The following is a 13,131-nucleotide window of genomic DNA, read 5'->3' as shown; positions in this document are numbered from 1 at the left end:
GAGTTTCCGATTGCAGGCACTAGTAAACTATGAAAGATTCTGCGACTACACTGCTCCAAACAAACACATACAGCCCACTCACAAGTTCTCTCTTCCCTTTCTAGCACACACAAATACTCACACACATTAATACGCAAGGCTTTCTCTGGGCAAAATCGGATTTTTGAAGCACCCTAATCCCTGGTCACAATCTGCATCCTGCCGTCAGTAAGACTAAGAGTGGCGGAGAGGGGGAGGGTGGCAAGGGTGCTTTCCTGTCCTAGGACCTTTGCAGAGCTGCAAGCCACACCCACTTGGCCATGCCAATCTACATGAGGCATGATCTCTTAGTGCTGACTGCAGGGGTGCACACCTCGGCAGATTCAGCAGACGTCAATTGCTTCAATTGATTGCTGCTGGGATGGAAGGGGGCTAGGTGGGTGGGGCAGGGGACGGCATTTATAATTTGAAATCATATGTAGGATTTTGTGGAATTTCAAAGAAGATCAATGAAAATGCAGTATTGAATCCAAAGATCGGAATATGGAAGTTTTTTTCAATTTTATTATTTTATCCCGCCATGACCCGTTCTGGAAACCCCCAAAAGTTCTGGTGCTTTGACTCCTCCACGAGCAGCTTGTGACACCTACATGACTCCAAACCGCCTGCCAGGCAGCAGGCCCTTCAATTCGTTTTGCTGGAGGAGATTGGACACCAGACCCTACAGACCTGGGACACACCTTTGATGCAAGGCACACAGCTGGACTGGGAGCTGAGGAATGAAGAAGAACATGTTCCATTGGTGGATCTTAGCACTTTTATACCATTGCTTTATATGGCAAATACAAGGAGAACTTCCTTTTATATCGGGGAACAACGCCGCAATGTTGGTCAACTGGTGAGTATGAAGGTTTTTAATCGTTGATGTACATGAAGCGAAGTGGTGCTTGGTACAATAATTTAGATCAGGGTTGTCAAATACGTATTTGCGTGACTGGAATTGGTGGTATTGAACCGATCCAAGTAACCACAGGGTAGTATTGATCAATACTGATCTGATACAAATACTTTTTGGTTGGAGATTTCATGATTATTGAAAAATTGAAACACTTGCCCCTTGAGTTAGTGCATGGTTACGATAAAAAAAAACCTTACAATTAAATAACTACAATGTAAACTTTTACAGCATAAAAAGAATATATATCAACATTTCTATTAGAATTATTCCAGAACAGAAGTCAAGCAAGTCAAACAAATAAGCAGCAATGTAACTAAAATACTAATATAACAAAGTCAATGTGACAACTATTGAACAATATTTTGTAAATTAAGTCAAAGTGCGGGCAGCACGGCAGCGCAGCGGTTAGCGCATATGCAGCACAGTTCTGAGGTTATGAGATCGAACCTTCCTGTGTCAAGTTTGCATGTTATCCTCGTGCTTGCGTGGGTTTCCTCCGGGCACTCCGTTTTCCTCCCACATTCCAAAAACATGCATGTCAGGTTAATTGGCCGGTCCAAATTTTCCCTAGATATGAATGAGCGAGTGAGTTGTCTGTCTCTATGTGCCCTGCGACTGGCCAGTAACCTATTCAGGGTGGCCCCTGCCCCCTGCCCGAAAATAGCTCGGATGGGCTCCAGCACCCCCGCAACCCTACCGGGGATAAGCGGTGCAGATAATGAATGAATGAATTCAAAGTGCAAATAGTGTATAAAAAATGAGATACTTCCACAACAACAACTGTTTCAGAACTAAAAAAGAGTCAAACCAAAAAGGCAGCAGTGTAAACAAAAATAGAATACTGCATAACGATGTCAACAACTAACATAACAAATTTTCGGGAATATAAGCCGCATTAAAAAACCCAAAAATTGCCAAAGATTTTAAAGTGGGCCTTAAAATACAATGTGCCTTTATGGAGCCAGTAATACAGTGAATATATTTTGAAATGCATAATTACAACAAGATGCTTTTACATACAATAAAAAATGGTTATGAATGAATTGATTCATTTTAGTTGTAAAACCAGGTTCCCTAATATCTTTGATCTATTTATTTTATTTTTTTATGCAACCCTAGCTCTTACAAAACAATTAATTTCATGGTGCTTAAAGTCTAGTACCTCCTGCAGTGTGTGCAAACCTGGTAAAAAACTACAGGAAACGTTTGACCTCTTTAACAGCAAACAAAGGCTAGTGTACGGAATATTAATATTCATTTTCTCAGGTGTTCAAATGCTTATTTACAGCTATAGCACACAAATAAAAAATCATGCATTGTGATTTCTGGATTTTTCCCTTTAGTTTATCTCTCTCACAGTGGACATGCACCTACGATGACAATATCAGACCCCTCCATGATTTCTAAGTGGGAGAAATAGCAAAATAGCAGGGTGTACAAATAATAATTTTCTTCACTGTGTATATATAGATATATATGGATACATTGAAAATGTAAATAACATTGGTAGTGTTAGGAATTAAATATTAAAATGTACCGTTTACCAAATTGTTCAAATTAGTGATCTGACTCCATTAACCAAACACAACCTACATTCAACTAACAATGCGCGCTCGTTTCTTGATAGAAAAGATGGACAAGGGACCGGCATTTCCACACGGCGGCAGATTTAATTTCTTTAACTATTTAACTAAGTGTACTCCATCGAAAATGGACGAATTAGTCTAATTAGTGTTGTCGGAGTCTCTGGGAAGCCTTTTCTGAAGTCTTCTGGCCTTTCTCCTCTCGGCCCACGCCTCTCCGCAAGATGGTGTGCCGGCTCCTCCCATGGGCGTGCCAATGAAGCCCCCTGGGCTCCACTGTCTCAGAGAAGAGCGTCGCGATGTCTGGAATTAACCAAATCAACAGAGCGTTTATCAAAACAATACCTGCTGTCCTCCGTCAGAGTCCTGTTATCAAAATTCCCCAGTCAAAATATTTTGCATTTGGAACGGCGTGACCTGTCATTGAACTATAGCCTACTCGGTGAAAATCTTCGTTGCACTCAATAAGAATCAATACAATCAATACAATCCAAGGACTCTTTCAGTATCGATAATATCAATATTTGCATCGACCCGCCCACCCTCAGTGTAAAGCCCTAAAAATCATAAAAGTAACTTAATTAAACTGGTAAATTTTAAAAAATGCACGACTACTTCATGTAAAGTAACTTTGAATGTATTTGTCACAAACATATACAGTATAATATGTTATAAATTAAATACAGTGATAACTTTACATACGTGTGACAACAAATTTAAGGTATGAGATGTCTTTCGAGCAAATATTTGCCCAGATTCACAAAGGAAGATACAAGGTACGAAAAATAACAGAGGTTACCACTTGAGACCGGGGCTTTAAATTCATTTTATCATCATCTTCATAATCTTGTTCCTGTATTCTTCAATAAAGGTACCAGTTAAAGTGTTGTTAGTCACCCGGAAGGTGTATTTCATACCTATTTAGGGTTTGCCTTGATGCCTTTAGGAGGACAGTTAACAGTTTAATTGGGTTTCAGTTATTTTGTATCGGCAATCGATTCTGGAAAGAAGCACGATCTGGGAAGGAAGTCATCTCGAATGCAGATATATTACAGTATAACAAAATATTCTTGGGCATATCTAGGATCATTTACTGTATTTGTCAATTCAACTCATTAGCATCAATATGGGAATACTTCAGTGTGGTGGCGCTGAATTGTCTCCTCGCAGATATCATAGTCTACATATTGTAGAAAATGTAGTTTTTGGTAAAAGCGCTCTTTTGACCCCTTTATTTTTATACACTCAGCTATTTTAAGCTCTCATGGATCACATGAGTTGTTGTGGCAGGCCACTTTCGCCCACGGGCCATGAGTTTGAAACTAGGGTTTGAATTCGACACAATTGTTGCCTTTCACTCGTCATCTATTTTTAGAGAGGGTTATTTTAAGGAACATCTGAGACACAAGCTGAGATGTCCTTAAAGAAGCTGCTCACTAATCTCCGGCTCCAGACGCTGAAATAGAAATGGGGACTAACAAGACCAATAAAGAACGCCTGTCCTGTAATTTTTAGCCACTTATCTGATTGCACATTTGTTTTAAACGTACTTCGGCATAATACAGACCTCAATTGCAAACCTTCTTAAACAGCGATATCATCAAAAGAATCACTAGATGTCCTGTGATTCTACTATTATGGATTAACGAATACCGTTAAAGTAAATCTTGTTTGATGTGTTTCTTTAAAATCCTGGCCTCATTTAAAGTATTTTTGTTGCTATTTAAAGAGTGTCTATGATAAATCTTGTGCTAGTACCCCGTGAGACGAATGTTTGGAATATATGTTTGGCAAAGAGTTGACTATTTATTGGCATCACTAAACTTTTTAAATTGCTATAAAGTGGGGGCATTGTGTCGAGTGTAAATAAAAACAGGCTAAAATTATTGGATAAAATGTTCCTTCCTTCCTTTTTCTCTTCCTCCCTCCTTACTTTCTTTCTTTCTCCATTCCTCATTCATCTTTTTCTTCCTTCCTCCCATTTCCCTTCCCTCTCTCCCTCTATCCTTCCATCATCCATTCCCTTCCATCCCTCCCTCCTCCTTCTCTCTTTCTATATCCTCATTCCTTCCTCATCCCATCACTCCATCCCTCATTCCTTCCACCGTCCCTCCTTCCTCTTCTCCTCACTTCCTTATTTTCTTCCTACATTACATTTATTTTTTAATTTATTTAGTTTTTCTTAATTTGTCTGCGTAGGATTGTGTAAAAAGGAATATGTAATGGTCATATGAGTTATACAAAACCTTTTTTTTCATATATATATTTTGTCTCATTTTGGAGGAGTTTTATATTTTTATTTACAAATAGCTAAGAATGTGAGTGCTTGACTGGCCTGACTTTTGTCAGGGCTCCAGCCCAAAAACTCATGAACACGTGTGATGCACTATGGAGCACACTGTATGGTAGTGTCAAGGGTGGCGCATTACAGGTCATGGAACTTTTTTTTAACTTATTTTAACTCACCTCCGCTACTAGGGGAGCAGTGGCATCCTCTTGACAGAGTGTTTTGTTTACAATTAGGCTCTGTATAACATTTCTCAGGGCAGCAGGGCGGCGCAGTGGTTGGCGCGTGTGCGACACAATTCTGAGGTCATGAGATCGAACCTCCTGTGTGGAGTTTGCATGTTCTCCCTGTGCCTGTGTGGGTTTCCTCCGGGCACTCGGGTTTCCTCCCACATTCCAAAAACATGCGTGTCAGGTGAATTGGCCAGTCCAAATTGTCCCTAGGTGTGAATGAGAGAGTGAGTTGTCTGTCCCTGTGTGCCCTGCGACTGGCTGGCAACCAGTTCAGGCTCCAGCACCCCCGCCACCCTACTGAGGATAAGCGGTGCAGATAATAATAACATTTCTCAAGATGTCCAATGAAATGGAGCACATTGAAGTCATATGGAAAAGCAAAAACAACGTGCATTTTATTTTGGAGTCAGCCACCCCTTACTCAAGTAAATCCATGTGGGTGAATTTCAAAGGTTTCTTTGCATTTTTCAAACTGCATTCAGTTTGGGGGAATTTTTAAATGTGTTCAAAACATTTTCCGTTACTGAGCTCCTCCAAGCATCCGTACCTGTCTGGGGTCTCAGGACCAAACAATACTGGAAGCTTTGGTACTCATCCACTTTAGATGTCGAAGTCAAGTGTCCTTGAACCTCACATTGCACCTTACTTTGCTCTGGGTGGGATATTTGCTTGGTCATGCTAACCACTGATGTTGATTGGATATGTGTGTGAATGTGACTATGTGTTAAAAAAAAATGCTATACAAGTAAAATCCAATGACTATGTGGTCAGAGTTTTTGGTAAGGATCAGTTTAAAATGACGCTCCTAAAAATTAAATATAAATACCAAACTGATTCTTCAACTCCATATAATGAAAAATATTGATCTATACATTAATGAGTAGCCGACATTTTTTTTAAATGAATTCCGGGCTATAATTACTATCAATCTGATGCTGTTAAGTAAATTGTTGTATGTTTCATTGTTTCGGTGCTGCTAATGAATTCAGCCTTTTATCCTGTTTTTCTATCAGACAACTGCGAAGAAGGCATCGGAAGTTACCAGGGCGGCTCATTATTTGTTATTGTGATCCCGTTATTGACTTTATACTAAATAAAACATCTACCTATGTTCAGGTTTATTTTGAGGGGGTGATTTACCTTAAAATCAGGGAGTATGTGCATAACTTCTTAAGTTTCCCACTCAAAGTTACCCTGATAAAAATAAAAAAATACACCAGATAGAGGCACACGTTTATAGACTGTAATATAAGTAAACTAATCTAGTTTTAAAGGTGAACTCATTCGCTCCTCGGGACAATTTGGACCGGCCAATTCACCTGAAATGCATGTTTTTGGAACGTGGGAGAAGCCGGAGTGCCAGGAGGAAACCCATGCAAGTACAGGGAGAACATACAAACTCCGCACAGGAAGTCTGGAGCTGGATTTGAACCCACGACAGGTTCCCATGACATGAACTGTGCCGCACAAGCGCTAACCACTGCGCTATATATATATATACATATATATATATATATATATATATGTATATATATGTATATATATATTTCTTTTTTTCCATGTGATCTGCCTAATTGCATTGAGGTATACATGATAAAGGTGCAAAGATCGGTCCAAATATCGACATTATCGTTATCTAGAAGGAGCTTTGATAAAAATCGATGATGTTTTTTGGGTGTGACACTGTCTTCTCATTTAAACTACAATGGTAATACAACTGTTACTGGGTGGTAAAATTATACACACATTTTAACTTTCAAATTCGATTCAATTGTGTTTACATTTTATTTGGACTACTGACTTTATTTTCAAAATATTGTGTGATGGTGTTATAGTTGAAATATTTGTATTTTAGTTACATTGCTGTTTTTTTTAGGATAGACTCTCTTGACTTTTGTCCTGAAACAGTTGTTGTCATAAGAGCAATTTTTTTTTTATACTGCTAAAGTTTGCATTGTAGTTATTTAATGATAAGAAAACATTACATTGCCTAAAATCTCTGTGCTGTGTTGATCATAATTAGAATTAACAAACTCAGGGAAGGGGAGATCAAATGTTTCAATGAACATGACATTTCTAAGCAGAAAGTATCAGTATCATATAATTATCGGCTCATGTTATCCTGTATGATATATACAGATCGACACCAAAATTGGGAGTATTGCATACCCCTAACAGATCAGTTTTTTGTTTCACTTCATGTGCCAGATATTGGTTAATTGATTTAGTCAAAGACCATCTTGAAATTGTTAATGCTTTAACTTTAAATCACATATTTCATCACTATAAAGCATTTAAAAGGCGGCACTCTGGGTGCAAGGTTGGCGCTTCGGCACGATTGTTCAGAGGTTTTGGGTTCAAATCCAGCTGTCAGCCTCCTTGTTTGGACATTTGCATGGTCAGTCCATGCCTGCATAGGTTTCCTCTGGTTTCCTCCTACATTCCAAAGACATGCATGGCAGGTCAATTGGTGACACCAAATTGTCCCTAGGTATGAGTGAGCGTGTAAATGGTTGTGTGTATCCCTCTGCTCTACTGTTTTGTGTTTTAGCAGCGTGACAAGGCAAACACTGATAGTTGAAATTTCTCAATGTCAAAGCGACGCAAAGCATCAGTAAGGAATTTTGAGTTTGGTGTTTACATTTAAAAAAGCAGTCCGAAGGCAACGACTCTTCTCCAAACTGGGTGGGCTTGTATTACAGTTGAGTTTTACATAAGAGTATTAAGCAGATGCCTTTCAATAACCCCAACCCTCCTATCCCACCCCGAGCACCAACCCTCCCTTCGCGTGTCACAGCTGGCTGTCCAATCCCATCCAACAACCGCACAGGTTCGTGTTTTTTAAACAAGATAAACAACTACTGCACTTATCAGATAATTAAATCTCTCATATGCCAGAAGTAACTCAGACGTTACCAGGCTGCTTCCCTCACTACGCAGATGTCCCAGTCGGGTCACTCATTAAGACAAACAGTTAGACTGCTGCCTACACGCATGGGACACAGCAAGCAATCCCTCACTGAGCTGTGACATCATCTTCTTATGCAAACGTGTGGTTGTGTTGGATGGTGGCGGGTGCTGCTTGAGGATTAATGGCCGGCTTCTCTCTGCTTGTTTGGTGTGTGTGAGTGCAAGGGGCCTCACGCCAGGGATAAGTGTTGTTTTACAAGGCTGTCCAGCTGGTTGTGTGAGGGATAGGCCACTCTCATATACTCGCCCACGCTGATCCCAGATAGTGTCTCCCATATTTACTAGTGGACTCACACGCTCATTTCTCCTTCTTCCAATCTAGAATTAGTGACATCACTTTATCAGGCGTTACAAGTATGCTTCATCAGGTAAAGCAGTGGTCGTTAGGGGTGGGCAATTCAGGTAATTTTGTTATCGATCGGATCCAAACAAATACACGGTAGTATTGATTAATACTGAAATGTCATGATCATTGAAAAATGGAACCCCTTCCCCATTGAGTTGGTTTATAATTATTAATATAAGAGTATCAATACCAGACATGGGACCAAGTCACACATGTGCAAGTCTCAAGTAAGTCTCAAGTCTTCACCTTCAAGTCCCAAGTAAGTCCCAAGTATTTTTTTCTTGGGCAAGTCAAGTCACAAGTCAAGTCCCGAGTCTTAGATTGCCAAGTCCAAGTCAAGTCACAAGTCATAAAAACAGCGACTCGAGTCGACTCGAGTCCAAGTCACTAAGTCTCAAGTCCCCATGTCTGATCAATACAATCCAAGTACTTGATTTGTATTAATAATATTGATACTAAGATAGGTCTTGGTGTCGTGTTCTTGACCTTGGGATCTACGCATCCTCCGAATCCATTGCCAAAAGTTTTTCCATAACGGCAAGTTGTTTACAATCATTCTAGCATGACGTAGTTGAACATTCACCACGCTGATTGGCTATAAGCGCTAACGCTTGGGTTGATTCAGCCGTCACTGTGTCTTCGGCAAGCCAGAATCCTTGTTTTTAACGTGACAGTTACATCGCCCGACAGTTAACTGAGCCAGACCTTGCGGACCATACTGATTTGAACTCAAACGTACCACCTCCAAGCCCCGGTTCAATTTTCTTCTTGTGCGTCCCAGTATCAAAATACCCACGGCCCGGTGGTTGCTGACCGCCGAGGTAAAGACTACAAGCAAAGGGAGTCCGGTGGCTGGTTTGTGTACTGAGAAACGACTCTCTATCACTGCCTTTTGACCCCATTACTGGCTGTGTAGAGGATTTTGTCTGATGGACATGCATACAAATGGCAAGTAGATTAATCAACTCAAGTAGAAATGAGCGGGGGGATATTGAGAAAATAATAATTATTTACCAGTAAAATACCCTTAGCAGCAAGATGCTGAACAGTCATGTCAGCTCCCTCTAAGTGAGCCTCATGTTATAATAAACACACATGTATTGATGAATGAGTAGTTCTTAAATAAATGCAGGTTTCTATGATAGTTTATGTAGTTTTGCTTATTTTTAAATAAATATTTTATTAGGTTTTTTTATTTATTTAATGGTGTTTTCTTCATCACTAGGAGGCGCTATATAATAAATTGCCCCTTTAAATCAGCATTTCAGAATGTTTTTTGCTTTGGGGCATACCATAGAAGCAAATATGCGAGACAATAATGTCAGCTCTTTCAAGGGGAGGCTTATGGTATGTAAAATAAATGCAAATATCTTGACCTAGGTATTTTTACAAAATGCATGTTTATATGATAGTTCATGTATTTTTTGCTATTTTAAAAAAAATATATATTTTCTTTATAAGGTTTTTTTTATCACTGGGAGACGTGTAATAATACTCACTGTCCCCTTAAATCCGGAAAATTGATCTGGTAAGGCAGACATTCATAATATTGCTCATTTCAAGTGTATTTTTTTTTCTTGAGCAAAAAATCTGATTTCACTGCATTTTTTTTTATACTTATGGTTACTTGTGCTACTGCAAAAAGTCCACTTGATATTAAATGGTTACAAATATTTATTCAGATTAAGATATTAATGTTGCTACATTGCAGAGCGATTGACAACAAAAGCTACAAAGCACAAGGAAGAATACAAAGTATAAAGACAGAAAATAAGCAAAACACACCCCTTTACTGCTCAATTTTCTGCCTAGTCTTGTTGAGGTTTTTGGGTACCCATAGCAGCAAGATGGTGGACAATTACCTTTGTTTCATTGATCTTCAATTCTTTGAAGGCTGCCTAATTTCCATGTTATCCCGGGTAGCGTAGAACTCAACACACAATTGTGGACGGAAACACGGAGAGCCTTCAATGACAGGAAAGTGAGGTTTTGGATTTAAATCATATTTGGGGTGGACACCTCTCTTTAGCCTCCGGTAGCACAATAACGCGACAGCATCCTCTTCTGCTCAAGCTTGATATGATGGCAATCAAACGAGAGACGTTTAAAAGTCACAGGAGATGCATAGAAGTCACATTTAGTTGGAAATGTGAGGAAGTTTACAAAAACCTCTGATTTTACCAATAAATCTTGTAAGTCTTAATTCAGCCAAGGCTCGAACCCGTGACCCCAAACCCTAAGGCCAACAAGCCGGTCAATGTCTGCTGCTCTGCAAGAGAGACGGCGTTTTTTTTTTTATGAACTTTGTATACATATATAATACACACTGTCTTTTTAAGAAAATAATATTTCAATAATAATCCATAAGAAATAATAATAATAATCCAATTAGAAAAAAAAAACAAAATCCATTGTGACATAATTTCAATCAAAATAATCGTTTTGATGTTTGACCAAAATACATTTTTGCATTAATTTGAATCATCAACCTCTGCTTGTGTGAATGTCTTATGTGCTGGGGGTTAGTCTAATCAGGAAGTATCGTTTGAGTCTTGAACAATCTTTCGCCACCGATTTAGCTTCATCCTGAACCCCTGTGTAAACCAATTTTAGAAACTGGATAGGCATCTATGGGGAAAAAAAAACACTTCGTGCAAATCTGCAGACTGTAAAAAAAGCTACTGAACAATACACTTGAGGCGGGTTTCTTGTTTTGAGTCCTCCTCTGGGTCAGGGGTGGCAGACCGTGACCAAGTCAGATTAACCTTAATATTGTTGCACTAGTCTTGTGAGGAAAAGCTTTCTCTGTGATTTTATTTTGAAAAAGCAAATTAAGTCATCTGCACCTTCAATGTTTCTAGTATTTCACTACGTAAAGCAAAATTCTGATGGAATTTTGCTCAATACATTTTGAGTACTTTAAGGGTATTTCAAAGAAAGTTAGATAGGTCAAACTATAACCATAGACAATAATTCTAAAACTATGTTGAACTTCTTATACATAATTCATTTTCCCTTCAGGTTAGAAGACCGATGTGGTTGTTGTGGTTACTTTTTTACTCTCACCTGAAACATCAGACCCAAATTGTAGCGTTTTCACTCGGGATTCCATTGTAAAATAAGAAATACAACCAAACAACAGTCAACATATTGAGTACAATAAAACACTATTTTAATTCACTCTCATACTTAATTTCGGTCATAGCTTCTGACTCACATACTTATATAACAGAGGGTATCCATACCGGTTTTGAGAGCCGTATGTCCTGCATGTTCTGGGAGTTTCTCTGCTTCAATTCTGGTGATTCCAATCACCTTAATCATCGTCAAGCCCCAACAAAGCTTGCTCACAAGCTGACAACATTTGCATCATCTGATTTTTAAAAGAGAAACCTCCAAAACATGCAGGACATGCGACTCGGGGACTGGGTTGGCCCTGGCCTATAATATGGTAAAAGTCAATTCATTCCCTTTCAAAGTTGAATAATGTGATAAAAATTACTGTAATGTAGCCTGAACAATCACCCTTAATTACATGTCTCTCTCACGTTAGCTTAGCATCGTAGCATGACTTAATGGGAACTGTACTTGTGTAGTTCCCTCAACCCAATGTTGTAAAATTACCCCCAAAAAATACTATTTCCAAAAAGTGGAAATGTTTCTTTTTTTTGTTGTTGACTTTCTTTACATTAGCATAGTATTTAGGTTCTATTATTTGTACTCACAACTATTCAGGTGAAAAATTCGTATAAAAGCCAGCTCATTTGTGCAAAACTTTGTCTGAGCAATAACACTTTGTCACGTTGAACTGGATCATCTCCAAAGACCTCGCAAAACACCACAAGAACGGTTGAAAATATATTTTTTTATTTTCTCTGTATTTGGATTTTACAGGTTAAATGACAACTCTGAAATGTGCTAAAAAAAAGCCTCAGGTAGCCAACTGATGCTAACTAAACTCTAAAAACACATTGGTTACAGAAGTCAAAATGGGGTCAAAAATGGACCGGATCAATTTAATCCAAATATGCGGGTTGCTTTGTCTGAAACCACACAATCTTTGAGTTTTTCTCTTCAGAACTAATGTATTTCAGATTGGTCTTTAAAACGTTAGTTAGTTTTACACAAATTGACGTAATATATAGGGGAACCTTAGAGAGGAATGGGGGGGGGGGGGGGGGGGGGATTGTATGTTCAAGCAGCAAGGCTTACTATTCTACAGGTGATTTCCTTATTTAGAAAAATATTTTTTTTTGGAACTCATTATACTATCTGCGGGGTTGGGTCAAATTTACCTGGGTAATAAATGGGTTAGTCCATATCGGATTATTTGTGACCTTACTGTTTCAGAGTGTAGTAGATATTAATATGCTTGCCTCAAAATCCAAGTTTATTTAAAGGTGCACTGTGTTATATTTGACCACTAATAATGTCTGTATTGTATTGTCTAATGTGAACGGGAACCATTGCCACAGAGCACAGCATAGCAGCAGGATGCCAAACAAACTGTTAAGTATCGATCACGCGATGTAAAAGAAACACACATTTTTCGACCTATGAATATTTATAAAAAATCAAATTGGTAAGATAGTTCATGTATTTTTGTCTATTATTCAAATATATGTTTGTTTTGTTTACTGAATGAAGGTTTGTTTGTACCTCTAGAAGTCACTAAAGGCATGGTCACACAGCCTTTCACGGGCGTATCGCAGCTGAATCACCGCCAGAAGTTTCTGCCCGTGAAGCAGACGCGGTGGAAAATGTGCAAAATTGGC

At 38.8% G+C, this 13,131-nt stretch overlaps 1 protein-coding gene across 2 annotated transcripts in view; it reads left to right on the top strand.

The window, feature by feature from the left end:
• The first annotated feature begins 402 nt into the window (after positions 1–402).
• The window catches only part of LOC148369361 (gamma-aminobutyric acid receptor subunit beta-3-like), a 102,821-nt gene continuing 90,092 nt past the window's right edge, over positions 403–13,131 (top strand). For both annotated transcript variants that reach the window (XM_088331333.1, XM_088331332.1), the window contains exon 1: positions 403–877. In XM_088331333.1, coding sequence (XP_088187459.1) covers positions 759–877 — 119 coding nt within the window. In that variant the 5' untranslated portion in view covers positions 403–758. The remainder of the gene's footprint in view (positions 878–13,131) is intronic.

The sequence above is a fragment of the Urocampus carinirostris genome, chromosome 3 (assembly GCF_059441175.1).
Source record: "Urocampus carinirostris isolate Australia breed hairy pipefish chromosome 3, RoL_Ucar_1.0, whole genome shotgun sequence".
Classification (NCBI taxonomy): Eukaryota; Metazoa; Chordata; class Actinopteri; order Syngnathiformes; family Syngnathidae; genus Urocampus; species Urocampus carinirostris.
The sequence above is the reverse complement of the archived record's forward strand: the minus strand, read 5'-3'. Positions and strand labels throughout refer to the sequence as shown.